We start from the raw sequence: 18456 nt of genomic DNA, 5'->3' as shown, positions 1-18456 counted from the left end.
CCTCAGGGTGCCAATTATCTAAATAATCGATAATATTTCAACCGGACAATCGCGTATTCAATAGAAAGGAAAAAGAACGAAGGGCGCGCACACAGTCACGCTCAAAAAAACAGTACTGTTTTGCAGACAACAAGCCTGAAACCATGTCTAAAGACTGTTGACATCTAGTGGAAGCCATGGGAACTGCAATCTGGGCCCTAACCAATTACATAGTCAATAGGCATTCAATGGAAAACCACTCGCATCAAAACAATCCACTTCATGGATGGATTTTCCTCAGGTTTTCGCCTGCCATATCAGTTCAGTTATACTCACAGACATTATTTTAACAGTTTTAGAAACTTCAGAGTGTTTTCTTTCCAATTCTACCAAGTATATGCATATCCAGCTTCTGGGCTTGAGTAACAGGCAGTTTACTTTGGGCACGTCATTCATCCGAATTTCCGAATACTGCCCCCTGTCACTAAAAAGTTATGTAACAAAATTTGAAATTATGTTTTTTACATTTGATAAAAGTAGAGAATCAGAGCAACAAAATTGTATACCATACACCGCATTTTTGAGGAACAATGGGAAAGTAATTCTGCTTTGAAAGTTGATCAAATTACCTTTGAAGATTTGGGGTACCTACTGGAGAGCTCTTCATTGTCTACAGCCATTCAGCATCGTTCACACCCTCTTAAGCTTTAGCTCGTTACTCTCTCGGAACATTCAGAGCGCACACCTGACACTGGTCAATGATTTGTTTACCTCTGGATATATTCAATGGGTGCGTTTGTAGATTCATCAGTTATTCTGCACTCCGGCATACTCTGACTGAATTTACAAACGCACCCAAATGGTTACTTACATAGTGGTGTCTTTTGTTAACACATGTAGCTCCTAGCTAGGTAAACCAAATGTAAGATCATACACGTCCCATAATGTTACAACCATTTGTCTGCTCCCAAGCTGTGAAAGACCCAGGGCTCCTCTTCAGATCTCCCCCCAGGAGCAACACCTTTAGCTGGGTAGCTAGCAAGCCAGCTAGCTAACGTTAGCTAGTTAAACAACAATGAACATAGTGCCATACCTGCATGAATCTGCTGGGAGCTAACCAACCAGGTTCAATGTTAGCTAGCTAACATTAGGCTCTAACTAGCCAAGCAAATGACTCTGGGATATGAATAATAACATCATACAACTAACGCTAACTAGGGAGCCAGCCAGATAAAGTTAGCTAGCTAGCTAACAGTACACTTTAGCTTAAGACACGTAACTAGCTAGCTATGTAAATAACGTGTACGATAATATACGTCACATAATGTTAGCTATCGAGTCAGTCAGCTAATCTTAGCTAGTAAAACAACAATGAACACAGTGCCAACTCATGACATTACTACCCCTTGCATGAATCTGTTGGTAGTGGTAGCTAACCAACCTGGTTCAATTTTAGCTAGCTAACATTAGGCTCTTACTAGCAAAGCAAACGGCTCTGGGATATGAATAATAACATCATGCACGTAACATTAGCTAGCGAGCCAGTCAGCTAGCTAACATTAGGCTCTAACTAAGAATACAGAGAGAGGGAGAGGGAGAGTAGGGGAGAGAGGGAGAGGGAGAGTAGAGGAGGAGAATAGGGGAGAGAGGGAGAGGGAGGGTAGAGGAGGATAATAGGGGAGAGAGGGAGAGTAGAGGAGGAGAATAGGGGAGAGAGGGAGAGGGAGAGTAGAGGAGGAGAATAGGGGAGAGAGGGAGAGTAGAGGAGGAGAATAGGGGAGAGAGGGAGAGGGAGTGTAGAGGAGGAGAATAGGGGAGAGAGGGAGAGTAGAGGAGGAGAATAGGGGAGAGAGGGAGAGTAGAGGAGGAGAATAGGGGAGAGAGGGAGAGTAGAGGATGAGAATAGGGGAGAGAGGGAGAGGGAGAGTAGAGGAGGAGAATAGGGGAGAGAGGGAGAGTAGAGGAGGAGAATAGGGGAAAGACAGAGAGGGAGAGGGAGAGTAGAGGAGGAGAATAGGGGAGAGACAGAGAGGGAGAGGGAGAGTAGAGGAGGAGAATAGGGGAGAGAGGGAGAGTAGAGGAGGAGAATAGGGGAAAGATAGCGGAGAGAGGGAGAGTAGAGGTGGAGAATAGGGGAAAGATAGCGGAGAGAGGGAGAGTAGAGGTGGAGAATAGGGAAGAGACAGGGAGAGTAGAGGAGGAGAATAGGGGAAAGATAGCGGAGAGAGGGAGAGTAGAGGTGGAGAATAGGGAAGAGACAGGGAGAGTAGAGGAGGAGAACAGGGAAGAGACAGAGAGGGAGAGGGAGAGTAGAGGAGGAGAATAGGGGAGAGAGGGAGAGTAGAGCAGGAGAATAGGGGAAAGATAGCGGAGAGAGGGAGAGTAGAGGTGGAGAACAGGGAAGAGACAGAGAGGGAGAGGGAGAGGGAGAGTAGAGGAGGAGAACAGGGAAGAGACAGAGAGGGAGAGGGAGAGGGAGAGTAGAGGAGGAGAACAGGGAAGAGACAGAGAGGGAGAGGGAGAGTAGAGGAGGAGAATAGGGGAGAGAGGGAGAGTAGAGGAGGAGAATAGGGGAGAGAGGGAGAGGGAGAGTAGAGGAGGAGAATAGGGGAGAGATAGCGGAGAGAGGGAGAGTAGAGGAGGAGAAAAGGGGTGAGAGGGAGAGTAGAGGAGGAGAAAAGGGGAGAGAGTGAGAGTACAGGAGGGGAATAGGAAAGAGAGAGAGGGAGAGTAGAGGAGGGGAATAGGCGAGAGAGGGAGAGTAGAGGACGAGAATAGGGGAGAGAGAGAGCGGGAGAGTAGAAGAGAAGAATAGGGTAGAGGGAGATGAACAGAATAGGGGAGAGTGGGAGACTAGAGGGAGAGGAGCATAATAGGGGGAGAGGGAGAGTAGAGGGAGAGGAGCAGAATAGGGGAGAGTGGGAGAGTAGAAAGAATAGGGGAGAGAGGGAGAGTAGAGGGAGAGTAGAAGAATAGGGGAGAGAGGGAGAGTAGAGGGAGAAGAGCAGAATAGGGGAGAGAGTGAGAGTAGAGGGAGAGGAGCAGAATAGGGGAGAGAGGGAGAGTAGAAGGAGAGTACAAGAATAGGCGAGAGATGGAGAGTAGAGGGAGAGCAGCAGAATAGGGGAGAGAGGGAGAGTAGAGGGAGAGGAGCAGAATAGGGGAGACTGGGAGAGTAGAGAATAGGGGAGAGAGGGAGAGTAGAGGGAGAGTAGAATAATGGAGGAGAGAGGGAGAGTAGAGGGAGAGTAGAATAATGGAGGAGAGAGGGAGAGTAGAGGGAGAGTAGAAGAATAGGGGAGAGAGGGAGAGTAGAGGGAGAGGAGCAGAATAGGGGAGAGAGGGAGAGTAGAAGAATAGGGGAGAGAGGGAGAGTAGAGGGAGAGTAGAAGAATAGGGGAGAGAGGGAGAGTAGAGGGAGAGTAGAGGGAGAGGAGCAGAATAGGGGAGAGAGGGAGAGTAGAGGGAGAGTAGAGGGAGAGGAGCAGAATAGGGGAGAGAGGGAGAGTAGAGGGAGAGTAGAGGGAGAGGAGCAGAATAGGGGAGAGAGGGAGAGTAGAGGGAGAGGAGCAGAATAGGGGAGAGAGGGAGAGTAGAAGAATAGGGGAGAGAGGGAGAGTAGAGGGAGAGTAGAAGAATAGGGGAGAGAGGGAGAGTAGAGGGAGAGTAGAGGGAGAGGAGCAGAATAGGGGAGAGAGGGAGAGTAGAAGAATAGGGGAGAGAGGGAGAGTAGAGGGAGAGTAGAAGAATAGGGGAGAGAGGGAGAGTAGAGGGAGAGTAGAGGGAGAGTAGAGGGAGAGGAGCAGAATAGGGGAGAGAGGGAGAGTAGAGGGAGATAGAGGGAGAGGAGCAGAATAGGGGAGAGAGGGAGAGTAGAGGGAGAGTAGAGGGAGAGGAGCAGAATAGGGGAGAGAGGGAGAGTAGAAGAATAGGGGAGAGAGAGAGTAGAGGGAGAGTAGAGGGAGAGGAGCAGAATAGGGGAGAGAGGGAGAGTAGAGGGAGAGGAGCAGAATAGGGGAGAGAGGGAGAGTAGAGGGAGAGTAGAGGGAGAGGAGCAGAATAGGGGAGAGAGGGAGAGTAGAAGAATAGGGGAGAGAGGGAGAGTAGAGGGAGAGTAGAGGGAGAGGAGCAGAGTAGGGGAGAGAGGGAGAGTAGAGGGAGAGGGGAGAGAGGGAGAGTAGAGGGAGAGTAGAAGAATAGGGGAGAGAGGGAGAGTAGAGGGAGAGTAGAGGGAGAGTAGAGGGAGAGGAGCAGAATAGAGGAGAGAGGGAGACTAGAGGGAGAGTAGAGGGAGAGGAGCAGAATAGGGGAGAGAGGGAGAGTAGAGGGAGAGTAGAGGGAGAGGAGCAGAATAGGGGAGAGAGGGAGAGTAGAAGAATAGGGGAGAGAGGGAGAGTAGAGGGAGAGTAGAGGGAGAGGAGCAGAGTAGGGGAGAGAGGGAGAGTAGAGGGAGAGTAGAGTGAGAGGAGCAGAATAGGGGGAGAGGGAGAGGAGCAGAATAGGGGAGAGAGGGAGAGTAGAGGGAGAGGAGCAGAATAGGGGAGAGAAGGAGAGGGAGAGATAGAATAGGGGAGAGAGGGTGAGGGAGAGATACAATAGGGGAGAGAGGGTGAGGGAGAGATAGAATAGGGGAGAGAGGGTGAGGGAGAGATAGAATAGGGGAGAGAGGGTGAGGGAGAGATAGAATAGGGGAGAGAGGGTGAGGGAGAGATAGAATAGGGGAGAGAGGGTGAGGGAGAGATAGAATAGGGGAGAGAGGGTGAGGGAGAGATAGAATAGGGGAGAGAGGGTGAGGGAGAGATAGAATAGGGGAGACAGGGAGAGATAGAATAGGGGAGAGAGGGTGAGGGAGAGATAGAATAGGGGAGAGAGGGTGAGGGAGAGATAGAATAGGGGAGAGAGGGTGAGGGAGAGATAGAATAGGGGAGACAGGGTGAGGGAGAGATAGAATAGGGGAGACAGGGTGAGGGAGAGATAGAATAGGGAGAGAGGGTGAGGGAGAGATAGAATAGGGAGAGAGGGAGAGATAGAATAGGGGAGAGAGGGTGAGGGAGAGATAGAATAGGGGAGACAGGGTGAGGGAGAGATAGAATAGGGAGAGAGGGTGAGGGAGAGATAGAATAGGGGAGAGAGGGTGAGGGAGAGATAGAATAGGGGAGAGAGGGTGAGGGAGAGATAGAATAGGGGAGAGAGGGTGAGGGAGAGATAGAATAGGGGAGAGAGGGTGAGGGAGAGATAGAATAGGGGAGACAGGGAGAGATAGAATAGGGGAGACAGGGTGAGGGAGAGATAGAATAGGGGAGAGAGGGTGAGGGAGAGATAGAATAGGGGAGAGAGGGTGAGGGAGAGATAGAATAGGGGAGAGAGGGTGAGGGAGAGATAGAATAGGGGAGAGAGGGTGAGGGAGAGATAGAATAGGGGAGAGAGGGTGAGGGAGAGATAGAATAGGGGAGAGAGGGTGAAGGAGAGTATAGAATTGAGGTGTAATTGGATGAGTAGGTGCTGATATAGTCTAGAAAATGATAGACAATTCTCCTCGAAATGAAATATCTTTCTCTCTCTTGCCACTGCCTTTCACAACAGACCTTTCCAGCACTCCATTCCTAGACTTCTACACACATTCAGTATCATATTGATGACAGAGCTTCCTGTCTGACCTAACATTCAGTATCATATTGATGACAGAGCTTCCTGTCTGACCTAACATTCAGTATCATATTGATGACAGAGCTTCCTGTCTGACCTAACATTCAGTATCATATTGATGACAGAGCTTCCTGTCTGACCTAACATTCAGTATCATATTGATGACAGAGCCTCCTGTCTGACCTAACATTCAGTATCATATTGATGACAGAGCTTCCTGTCTGACCTAACATTCAGTATCATATTGATGACAGAGCTTCCTGTCTGACCTAACATTCAGTATCATATTGATGACAGAGCTTCCTGTCTGACCTAACATTCAGTATCATATTGATGACAGAGCTTCCTGTCTGACCTAACATTCAGTATCATATTGATGACAGACTTCTTGTCTGACCTAACATTCAGTATCATATTGATGACAGAGCCTCCTGTCTGACTGAACATTCAGTATCATATTGATGACAGACTTCTTGTCTGAACTAACTTTCACCTGTATTTTTTTTTTCTCTTTCTCTTTGCTGTATGTCTGCCTCAGGGTGACACGCTAAACAAGTCTCTTTCTCTAACACACACACACACACACACACACACACACACACACACACACACACACACACACACACACACACACACACACACACACACACACACACACACACACACACACACACACACACACACACACACACACACTAATCACCACATTGTCCTGTGTGTCAGGCTCAAACAGAACACAGACCCCATCTCAGTGGAATTACTCTTGATAAGTACTAGACAGAGAGAGGGAAAGAGAGAATGAATGAGAGAGAGCGAGAATAGGAGGAAATGATTTATGACCTCATGTTCTCAGCGACTGTGGTAATTAAAGTGATTAACTTCAGTGTCATAGTCATTCTTCAATTACATGCAATTATCCCTAACAACAACCTGCTATCATTGGTACAGCTCAGGGAAAACTGAGAGTTTAGGGAAGGAAAATGTATTTCTTTCTTCTCCCTCTCTCTCTCTCTCTCTCTCTCTCTCTCTCTCTCTCTCTCTCTCTCTCTCTCTCTCTCTCTCTCTCTCTCTCTCTCTCTACACATTACCTCTCCTATTTAGTCACATGTATAGTATTTTATTAAGACAATCATTCATAAGAATGAGATAAAGTATGACGTAACATCTGATGTTGTTGAAGAACAGACGCTGATGATGATTATCCTCTCCCATTACATTACCTTCAATAACATCACCCTCATAGGCTTTCTCCAATTACCCTCAATTACCTGTTCCCCAAGTTATCCTCCAATAACATGCCCCAATTAACCCCCTCCTGCCCCACCTGTCCCTACAAGCACCCCCTAGTGGCTGTGTGCCTGTTTTTTAGCCGGGGGCTCATTTCTCCCTATATCAGCATCTCCCCTTCTCTCCTCTTCCTCTCCCTCTTTCACTCTCTGCAGGAGATGCTAGACTGACAGACACTCATCCTCTCTGTCTGTCTGTCTGTCTCTCTCACCAGGATAAGGTTTACTGTTGATAGGTAGGGCAGAGATGGAACATGTTTTTTTGTGTGTCTATCACTGTTGTTTCAAACAACTGTCTGATTACAGGTGTCCATGGTGTATGGTGTATGGTGTATGGTGTATGGTGTATGGTGTATGGTGTATGGTGTATGGTGTGGTGTATGGTGTATGGTGTATGGTGTATGGTGTATGGTGTATGGTGTATGGTGTATGGTGTATGGTGTATGGTGTATGGTGTATGGTGTATGGTGTATCTCTTAATTGCCTGCGTTTCTTTGTTCATGTCATTCTATCTACTCAGTGTTCTGTCTGTACGATCTTGCTTTGATCTCTCTCCTCCAGGTGACGGACTTTCCCAGTCCTCGACCTTGTCTCTTTCCAGGTGATGTGCCTCTGTGGCTGGCTGTGGCTGCTCTGCTGCCTCCCTATCCCTGGGTATGTCTGGGGTCAGTCTGGAGATGGAGGGGGGGCCTGTCGAGTGATGGCTAACCCCATCTCGGGCAGTGTTTATCGGGCAGGAGATGTGGTCATTGGAGGCCTGTTCCCCGTCCATGTGGAAGCCCCTCTACCAGAGCAGGAGTTCCGGAGTATTGAGGGAAATGTGACATGTACAATGTACGCAACTCCGTGTGATGACAGCTTTGTGTCATTGTTTTCACGTGTAAAGTGTTTTCAATTACCTCCTTTCTACCTGTCTCTTCCCTTCCTCTATCGGTCAGGTTCAACCAGCGTGCTTACCGCTGGCTCCAGACCATGATCTTTGCGGTGGAGGAGATTAACCGCGACCCAGCCCTCCTTCCTAACCTCACCCTGGGGTTCCTGGCTGCTGACACATGCCTGGCAGAGGGTACCACTCTGGGGGCAGCCCTAGCCATGGTGACCGGCCAGGAGGCCTCTGTGGCAGGCGAAGAGTGTGGAGCAAACCCTGAGGTACCCGTCATCATCGGTGATGCCCGCTCCTCAGCCTCCATCATGGTGGCACAGACCCTCGGGCCATTTGATTTACCCATGGTGAGGCATGGGGTTGTATTACAGACTGGGATGGAAAGAGATAACGACTCTTACACATTCAAATATCTATCTAAATGACTTTCTTACAGATTCAATTAAATATCTATCTTGATGACTCTATGTTCTATGTTTCCTCTCCTTCTGCTCTGAGTGTTAAAAATTCTTATTCTCCCTGACTCTCTCTCTCTGTTCTCTCCCAGGTGAGTTATTTTGCCTCCTGTGCCTGTTTGAGTGACAACTGGAGGTACCCATCGTTCTTCCGTACGATACCGAGCGATGCCTTCCAGGCTCGGGGCATGGCCAGGCTGCTGCATCAGCTGGGCTGGGAGTGGGTGGGGCTGGTGTCAGGGGATGATGACTATGGAAAGTTTGGGGTTCAGATGCTTCTCCAAGATCTCCAAGGATCTGGGGTTTGTGTCGCCTACGCAGAGGTCATCCCCAAGGTACGACCTCACTCTGATGATTTCTGTCTCTCTTTAACTCTGCTTCGCTCCCTCTCCAGGAATATAAAATAGAAACACTCTCTCTGATTTTCTCTGACTCTATTCCCTCTCTCTCACTGATGGGCTTCCCCAAGGTACCATCTCAGAGACGGATGAAGTACATCGTGGACACCATCAGAGGATCTACTGCCAGAGTGGTGGTGACATTCGCCATTGCTCAGGATGCACGGGTAATCAGTTACTGGTCAGAGTATTGTTAAGTATTTGTTACACAACTGTAGCAGAGTGTTTTTGTCCTACCATGTCTTGATGCCCTTTATAGACAAGTATTTTCTTATTGATAATCATGTACTTCAACTTGACTATCTTGATCTTTTTAACCGTCTCATTCTTCAGGCCCTGATGGAAGAGGTTGTCCGTCAGAACATAACAGACAAGCAGTGGATCGCCTCGGAAGCCTGGGTCACCTACTCTACTCTCTCTTCCCCAAAAAACCTGCCCTCTCTTGCCGGGACTATTGGATTTGCCCTGAAGAAAGCTGTCATTCCCAGCCTGGGCCCTTTCCTAACACGCCTCCGCCCTGATGGGGACGACCAGAAATCCGACCCCTTCTTGAGGGAATTGTGGGAGGAAATGTTTGGGTGTTCTCTGGGGATTGACTTTGGCATGACCCCGTCGTCCCGGCGACAGTGTACTGGTTCAGAGGTCATAGGTGAGTGAGAGTTTACAACTAATGCTCTGTTTTGTGTCCTGATCCATTCCCGATGTTGTCTCAGTAAAACAAAGTGTCAATCCTAGGTGAGGGGGAGAGCCAGTATGCTGACGTGTCTCAGCTGAGAGCCAGCTACAATGTGTACAAGGCTGTTTACGCCATCGCCCACGCCATTCAGGACATGGTGGCCTGTCCACCAGGGGAGGGACCCTTTAATAGTGGACAGTGCCCTGATATCAGGAAGCTTCAGCCCAGCCAGGTGACAATACCATGTTGATCTGTTTTCAGGTTAACAACTCTAACGTTTCCAGGATACAATGGAAACACTTTATAAGTGTTGAGCACTAAAAGCCCAAAGCCACCACTGGTTCTAACTCTTAATCCTGTTTCAATAAACCTTTTTGTCTTTGAGATTGCTCATTATCTGAGGAGAGTGAACTTCAGTACTCCTGTGGGGGATTTGATCCACTTCGACATGAATGGTAATCCGCCTGCCTCGTATGACATCATCAACTGGCATGTGAGCCCCGAGGAGACAGCAGAGTTTGTCCAGGTCGGCCATTTTCTGTCTTCAGTGGGCGTGGACGACCAGTTTCACATCAATATGGAGAAGGTGGTGTGGGGAGGGGGCAGCGGAGATGAGGTGAGTACCATTTAGCTTGGTGTCTCTGAAGCAGAGAGGAGTGTGTGTGTGTGTGTGTGTGTGTGTGTGTGTGTGTGTGTGTGTGTGTGTGTGTGTGTGTGTGTGTGTGTGTGTGTGTGTGTGTGTGTGTGTGTGTGTGTGTGTTTGTGTGAGGCAGACATACAGCAAAGAGAAAGAGAAAAAAATTACAGGTGTGTCAGACAAGAAGTCTGTCATCAATATGATACTGAATGTTGTCAGACAGGAAGCTCTGTGTGAATGTGTGTGTCATCAATATGAGAAAAGAGACTTGTTTATGCGTGTCACCCTGAGGCAGACATCATCAGCAAAGAGAAAGAGAAAAAAAAATTACAGGTGAAAGTTAGTTCAGACAAGAAGTCTGTCATCAATATGATACTGAATGTTAGGTCAGACAGGAAGCTCTGTCATCAATATGATACTGAATGTTAGGTCAGACAGGAAGCTCTGTCATCAATATGATACTGAATGTTAGGTCAGACAGGAAGCTCTGTCATCAATATGATACTGAATGTTAGGTCAGACAGGAAGCTCTGTCATCAATATGATACTGAATGTTAGGTCAGACAGGAAGCTCTGTCATCAATATGATACTGAATGTTCAGTCAGACAGGAGGCTCTGTCATCAATATGATACTGAATGTTAGGTCAGACAGGAAGCTCTGTCATCAATATGATACTGAATGTTCAGTCAGACAGGACACTCTGTCATCAATATGATACTGAATGTTAGGTCAGACAGGAAGCTCTGTCATCAATATGATCCTGAATGTTCAGTCAGACAGGAGGCTCTGTCATCAATATGATACTGAATGTTAGGTCAGACAGGAAGCTCTGTCATCAATATGATACTGAATGTGAGATATTTGTGTGGTCAGATTCCTCACCTAGTCCCCAGAGGGGCCCAGCAAACCTGCCTCTGTGTGTGTGTGCGTGTGTGCGTGTGTGTGTGTGTGTGTGTCTGTGTGTGTGTGTGTGTGTGTGTGTGTGTGTGTGTGTGTGTGTGTGTGTGTGTGTGTGTGTGTGTGTGTGTGTGTGTGTGTGTGTGTGTGTGTGTGTGTGTGTGTGTGTGTGTGTGTGTGTAATAATGGTGATAATAGTGATGATGATGATGACTGCGTCCTCCCCACCGTCTGGTAGGTTCCTGTGTCTATATGCAGTGCTGCCTGCCCCCCTGGTACCAGACATGCGGTACAGAAGGGGAGGCCCGTTTGCTGCTTCGACTGTCTGTCCTGCGCTGAGGGAGAGATCAGCAACACAACAGGTCGTCTATCAACTATTCTCATTCCAATTCATATTTGACTGGTCCTGATTCTGACTGGTTCTGATTCTGACTGGTCCTGATTCTGGCTGGTTCTGACTGGTCCTGATTCTGACTGGTCCTGATCCTGACTGGTTCTGATTCTGACTGGTCCGGATCCTGACTGGTCCTGATTCTGACTGGTCTTGATTCTGACTGGTTCTGATCCTGACCGGTCCTGATTTTGACTGGTCCTGATTCTGACTGGTCCGGATCCTGACTGGTCCTGATTTTGTCTGGTCCTGATTCTGATTCTGAATGGTCCTGGTCCTGACTAGTCCTGGTTCTGACTGGTCCTGGTCCTGACTGGTCCGGGTCCTGACTGGTCCTGGTTCTGTCTGATTCTGATTCTGACTGGTCCGGGTCCTGACTGGTCCTGGTTCTGACTGATTCTGACTGGTCCTGATTCTGACTGGCCCTGGTTCTGACTGGTCCTGATTCTGACTGGTCCTGATCCTGACTGGTCCTCATTCTGACTGGGTCTGACTGGTCCTGATCCTGACTGGTCCTGATTCTGACTGGTCCTCATTCTGACTGGTCCTGAACCTGACTGGTCCTCATTCTGACTGGTCCTGAACCTGACTGGTCCTCATTGTGAATGGTTCTGACTGATCCTGGTCCTGACTGGTCCTGGTCCTGACTGGTCCTCATTCTGACTGGTTCTGACCTGCCCTGGTTCTGACTGGTCCTGGTTCTAACTGGTCCTGGTTCTGACTGGTCCTGGTTCTGACTGGTCCTGGTCCTGACTGGTTATGACCTGCCCTGGTTCTGACTGGTCCTGGTTCTGACTGGTCCTGGTTCTGACTGGTCCTGATCCTGACTGGTCCTCATTCTGACTGGTTCTGACTGGTCCTGGTCCTGACTGGTCCTGGTCCTGACTGGTCCTCATTCTGACTGGTTCTGACCTGCCCTGGTTCTGACTGGTCCTGGTTCTAACTGGTCCTGGTTCTGATTGGTCCTGGTCCTGACTGGTTATGACCTGCCCTGGTGCTGACTGGTCCTCATTCTGACTGGTTATGACCTGCCCTGGTTCTGACTGGTCCTGGTTCTGACTGGTCCTGGTCCTGACTGGTCCTGTTTCTGACTGGTCCTGGTCCTGACTGGTCCTCATTCTGACTGGTTATGACCTGCCCTGGTTCTGACTGGTCCTGGTTCTGACTGGTCCTGGTTCTGACTGGTCCTGGTTCTGACTGGTTCTGATTCTGACTCTTGATTTCTGTTCCTTCTCTGTCAGGGTCAGTTGAGTGTAGCAGGTGTCCAGAGCGGTTCTGGTCCAACCCAGATCGTACGGCCTGCGTCCCACAGCTGGTGGACTTCCTCTCCTACAGCGACACCATGGGCGTCATCCTGTCCGTCATCTCAGTTTCCGGGGCAACGCTCACAGCTGGTGCCATGACCACCTTCTTCTACCACCGCCATACTCCCCTGGTGAGTTGAATTATGTGATCATAGAAATACAATGAATAGAATGGGTGTCCCCATTCAAGTCAATGATGGCATAACGGATGGACTGGCAGGCATTTTGAGTGTTCCCGAATTCAGGAAGTAAAAGCTGGAAGTGTACCCTTCAAACTGTGTTGTGATTTGTTGAGTCAACTCTACTGACATTGCAAAAAATACATTCCATTGCATGAGAGACATCAGTTCGTACGGTGTCACATAAGGACGAGATTTATGACGTCACTCTGTCTAAATGATCATTCTCTGTCTCGTTCCAGGTGAAAGCCAACAACTCTGAGCTCAGCTTCCTGCTCCTGCTGTCACTCAAACTCTGCTTCCTGTGTGCACTGGTTTTCATTGGCTGGCCGAAGCCATGGACTTGCATGCTGAGACACACCCTGTTTGGTGTAAGCTTTGTGTTCTGCATCTCCTGTCTGCTCAGCAGGACTGTGGTGGTGCTGGTGGCCTTCAGGGCCACTCTGCCTGGAGAGAACCTGATGAGATACTTCAGCCCAGCTCAGCAAAGGATGGGCATCTCCATCTGCACACTCATCCAGGTGAACATCTAGTTTTTACTATTGGAATTTATTTATTTCCTTCACTGACCACATTCTGTTGTTATGGTGACTGTGTTTTTCCCTTCCAAACCCCTTTCCCTTCCACAGGTGCTGATCTGTGTGCTGTGGCTGGCCCTAGCTCCACCCCGGCCGGCTGAGAGGGGCGGCAGAGAGGGTCGGGGGCCGAGGGTGGTCCTGGAGTGTGACGTGGGCTCTGTGGTCGGCTTCTCTCTGGTGCTGGGCTACATTGGCTTGCTGGCCTCTCTTTGTCTCCTCTTAGCCTTCCTGGCCAGGAAACTCCCTGACAACTTCAACGAGGCCAAGTTCATCACCTTCAGCATGCTGATCTTCTGTGCTGTATGGATCTCCTTCGTCCCTGCCTACGTCAGCTCTCCTGGGAAGTACACTGTAGCTGTGGAGATATTCGCCATCTTAGCATCCAGCTTTGGGCTGCTGTTCTGTCTGTTTGCTCCAAAGTGTTTCATTATCCTCCTGAGACCAGAGAGAAACACCAAGAAACACATGATGGACAAATAGAAACCACCAAGAAACACATGATGTCCAATTAGAAACCACCAAGAAACACATGATGTCCAATTAGAAACCACCAAGAAACACATGATGGACAATTAGAAACCACCAAGAAACACATGATGTCCAATTAGAAACCACCAAGAAACACATGATGTCCAATTAGAAACCACCAAGAAACACATGATGTCCAATTAGAAACCACTAAGAAACACATGATGTCCAATTAGAAACCACCAAGAAACACATGATGGACAATTAGAAACCACCAAGAAACACATGATGACAATTAGAAACCACCAAGAAACACGAGGGACAAATGTGAAATGACACATACTCATTTCGTGATTTAAGGATTGTAGAATGTCCATTCTGTTTGAAAACATACATTTCCTGGTAAACTTTCACCATATTACCTTGTTAATACCAACAGTTGAAGTCGGAAGTTTACATACACCTTAGCCAAATGCATTTAAACTCAGTTTTTCACAATTCCTGACATTTAATCCTAGTAACAATTCCCTGTGTTCGGTCAGTTAGGATCACCACTTTATTTTAATAATGTGAAATCTCAGAGTAATCGTAGAGAGAATGATTTTATTTCTTTCATCACATTCCCAGTGGGTCAGAAGTTTACATACACTCAATTAGTATTTGTAGCATTGCCTTTAAATTGTTTAACTTGGATCAAACGTTTTGGGTTGCCTTCCACAAACTTCCCACAATAAGTTGGGTGAATTTTGGCCCATTGCTCTTGACAGAGCTGGTGTAATTGAGACCGGTTCGTAGGCCTCCCTGCTCACACACACTTTTTCAGTTTTGCCCACAAATGTTCTAAAGGATTGAGGTCAGGGCTTTGTGATGGCCACTCCAATACCTTGACTTTTTTGTTCTTAAGCCATTTTGCAACAACTTTGGAAGTATGCTTGGGGTCATTGTCCATTTTGAAAACCCATTTGCGACCAAGCTTTAACTTCCTGTGCAGTTGCAAACTGGCTTTTTTTCTGGCGGTTTTGGAGCAGTGGCTTTTTCCTTGCCTGATAGGCCTTCAGGTTATGTCGATATAGGACTCATTTTACTGTGGATATAGATACTTTTGTACCTGTTTCCTCCAGCATCTTCACAAGGTCCTTTGCTGTTCTGGGATTAATTTGCACTTTTCGCACCAAAGTACGTTCATCTCTAGGAGACAGAACGCATCTCCTTCCTGAGCGGTATGACGGCTGCGTGGTCCCATGGTGTTTATACTTGCATACTATTGTTTGTGTAGATGAACGTGGTACCTTCAGGCATTTGGAAATGGATCCCAAGGATGTTCCAGACTTGTGGAGGTCTACAATTGTTTTTCTGAAGTCTGGGCTGATTTCTTTTGATTTTCCCATGATGTCAAGCAAAGAGGTACTGAGTTTGAAGATAGGCCTTGAAATACATCCACAGGTACACCTCCAATTGACTCAAATGATGTCAATTAGCCTATCAGAAGCTCCTAAAGCTATGACATCCTTTTCTGGAATTTTCCAAGCTGTTTAAAGGCACAGTCAACTTAGTGTATGTAAACTTCTGACCAGCTGGAATTGTGATACAGTGAATTATAAATTAAATAATCTGTCTGTAATCAATTGTTGGGAAAACAAAAATACTTGTGTCAATGCACAAAGTAGATGTCCTAACAGACTTGCCAAAACTATAGTTTCTTAACATGACATTTGTGGAGTTGTTGAAACAAATAGTTTTAATAACTCCAACCTAAGTGTACGTAAACTTCTAACTTCAACTGTATAGTCATATAATGTGTCAGAATGAAATATGTCTATATAAACTCAACGATACCATTAACGATTACGTAAACTCATGGTGGAAGAGATTCTTTCCTTATCCAGTGTGCATGAGTGTGTTTGTGCCTCATCGTACACTAAAATGCCAACAGGCATATTCCACTGTTTGCTTACCCATGGTGGGAACCTCTCCTCTCCCCATATCTCCTTCCTAAAATCAAATCGAAATTAAATTTGTCACATGCTTGTTAAACAACAGGTGTAGACTACCAGTGAAATGCTGACGGGACCTCTTTCATATTATACTGTATTTGGTGAGGAATAAATACACATTGAAAATAAATAACAACAAGGAGTAGGGCTGTTATGACGTACAACAAGGAGTAGGGCTGTTGTGATGTACAACAAGGAGTAGGGCAGTTGTGATGTACAACAAGGAGTAGGGCTGTTGTGATGTACAACAAGGAGTAGGGCTGTTGTGATGTACAACAAGGAGTAGGGCTGTTATGATGTACCACAAGGAGTAGGGCAGTTGTGATGTACAACAAGGAGTAGTGCTGTTATGATGTACCACAAGGAGTAGGGCTGCTATGATGTACCACAAGGAGTAGGGCTGCTATGATGTACCACAAGGAGTAGGGCTGTTATGATGTACAACAAGGAGTAGGGCTGTTATGATGTACCACAAGGACTACGGCTGTTATACTGTACCACAAGGAGAATAGCCGTTATGCTGAACAACAAGGAGTAGGTGTGTTATTTTAGTCAGTTAAGAACAAATTCTTATTTACAATGGCTGCCTAACCCGCCAAAACCCGGACGACGCTGGGCCAATTGTTCGCCGCCCTATGGGACTCCCAATCATGGCCGGATGTAATACAGCCTGGATTTCAAACCAGGGACTGTAGTGATGCCTCTTGCACTGAGATGCAGTACCTTAGACCGCTGCTCCACTCAGGAGCAGAACAATGAGGAGTTGGGCTGTTATGCTGCATTCAGATTGCTCGAGCTAGATGCTAGACAGCAAACTGGATGTCATTGTTTTCACTGATAGAACGAAGGTGAATGCCGTCAGCCGTCATGGTATACGGTATTTGCCGCCAGAGTTCAGATTGTTTTTACCGGATGTGTGATTTTTTAAAACCTGAAATAACCATAGTAAAGCAAACCGTCCATCTGGCTTTTAACTTCACATACTTTCTTGCTTTTTTTGTCAAATTCCATATGACCGTTGAATGACTGTCGAGTCACGGTAACTAGGCTTCTCCAAAACTGTGCTCTGTTGTCGCTGATGGTCATTAGTAGCCTACCAAACTTGCTAATGACCTGGTACTCTATCGTCCCTCTAATCACTCTTGACATCATTGCAAAAGCAATTGAAAACCAAATCAAGCACTTCATGAGAGCCCTGGCAAACAGAGATTGAGTGGAACAGTTGCGCATCGAGAGCTCCTCATAGCTGATTGTTCCATTGAATTAAATAATTGTTCCTAGAAGCTTATGTTGCACAACATTTCAATAGGCAATTGCATGAGAAAACAGAGTTTTGATGGCCTCTATTAAAAAAAAGAGGAGTATCCCATCAGATTTATATAAGCTAGGACTACTATATTTATTCTTCAATGTTAACTTCTTATGGTATAGGCGACGCTTGCTTGCCAAAAACCAGGGAAAATGCAGCGCTGCAAATTCAAATAAAATTATATACAAAATAGTTCATTAAATCACACATGTAAGATACTCAATTAATGCTACACTCGTTGTGAATCCAGCCAACATGTCAGATTTTTAAAGGGGTTTCGGCGAAACCATAAGAAGCTATTATCTGATGATAGCACAACGGTAAACAAAGAGGGTAGCATATTTCAACCCTGCAGGCGCTACACTGAACTTCACTAGTCTCTATGGGGGCGCCACAGGGTTCTAATCTTGGACCGACTCTCTTCTCTGTATACATCAATGATGTCGCTCTTGCTGCTGGTGAGTCTCTGATCCACCTCTACGCAGACGACACCATTCTGTATACTTCTGGCCCACCAGGTGGTGGGCTTCTGTATACAACCCTCCAGGCAAGCTTCAATGCCATACAACTCTCCTTCCGTGGCCTCCAATTGCTCTGAAAATACAAGTAAAACTAAATGCATGCTCTTCAACCGATCGCTACCTGCACCTGCCCGCCTGTCCAACATCACTACTCTGGACGGCTCTGACTTAGAATACGTGGACAACTACAAATACTTAGGTGTCTGGTTAGACTGTAAACTCTCCTTCCAGACCCATATCAAACATCTCCAATCCAAAGTTAAATCTAGAATTGTATTTATTTATTTATATTGCTCCTTTGCACCCCATTATTTTTATTTCTACTTTGCACATTCTTCCACTGCAAATCTACCATTCCAGTGTTTTACTTGCTATATTGTATTTACTTTGCCACCATGGCCTTTTTTTGCCTTTACCTCCCTTATCTCACCTCATTTGCTCACATCATATATAGACTTGTTTATACTGTAACATTGACTGTATGTTTGTTTTACTCCATGTGTAACTCTGTGTCGTTGTATGTGTCGAACTGCTTTGCTTTATCTTGGCCAGGTCGCAATTGTAAATGAGTACTTGTTCTCAACTTGCCTACCTGGTTAAATAAAGGTGAAATAAAATAAATAAAAAACTAAACAAACAATAAAATATAAAACCTGCCTTACCTTTGACAAGCTTCTTTTGTTGGCACTCCAATATGTCCCATAAACATCACAATTGGTCCTTTTGTTCGATTAATTCCGTCCATATATATCCAAAATGTCAATTTATTTTGGGCGTTTGATCCAGAAAAAAACAGCTTCCAAATTGCCCAACGTCACTACAAAATATTTCAAAAGTTGCCTGTAAACTTTGG

General features: G+C 46.7%; 1 protein-coding gene across 1 annotated transcript; it reads left to right on the top strand.

The window, feature by feature from the left end:
* Nucleotides 1–7060: 7060 nt before the first annotated feature.
* LOC124006087 (extracellular calcium-sensing receptor-like) lies at nt 7061–14312 on the top strand. The gene is made up of 12 exons (XM_046315850.1): nt 7061–7147; nt 7473–7745; nt 7850–8141; nt 8342–8584; nt 8719–8814; nt 8981–9296; nt 9383–9555; nt 9709–9939; nt 11098–11221; nt 12492–12685; nt 12976–13254; nt 13363–14312. The coding sequence occupies exons 2-12, from the start codon at nt 7516–7518 to the stop codon at nt 13789–13791; spliced, it is 2607 nt and encodes an 868-aa protein (XP_046171806.1). The 5' UTR covers nt 7061–7147; nt 7473–7515; the 3' UTR covers nt 13792–14312.
* Nucleotides 14313–18456: the final 4144 nt, after the last annotated feature.

This window comes from Oncorhynchus gorbuscha, linkage group LG19, assembly GCF_021184085.1.
Source record: "Oncorhynchus gorbuscha isolate QuinsamMale2020 ecotype Even-year linkage group LG19, OgorEven_v1.0, whole genome shotgun sequence".
Lineage (NCBI taxonomy): Eukaryota > Metazoa > Chordata > Actinopteri > Salmoniformes > Salmonidae > Oncorhynchus > Oncorhynchus gorbuscha.
Note: the sequence above shows the minus strand (reverse complement) of the source record. Positions and strands in the feature narration are given on the sequence as shown.

What these genes read in the sequence shown, in the direction of transcription:
- LOC124006087 (XM_046315850.1), top strand. Translation starts at nt 7,516, where the DNA reads ATGTGCCTCTGTGGCTGGCTGTGGCTGCTCTGCTGCCTCCCTATCCCT. An exon ending in GGCCATTTGATTTACCCATG is followed by an intron (nt 8,142 to 8,341) that starts GTGAGGCATGGG and finishes GTTCTCTCCCAG; the next exon opens with GTGAGTTATTTTGCCTCCTG. An exon ending in ACGCAGAGGTCATCCCCAAG is followed by an intron (nt 8,585 to 8,718) that starts GTACGACCTCAC and finishes GGCTTCCCCAAG; the next exon opens with GTACCATCTCAGAGACGGAT.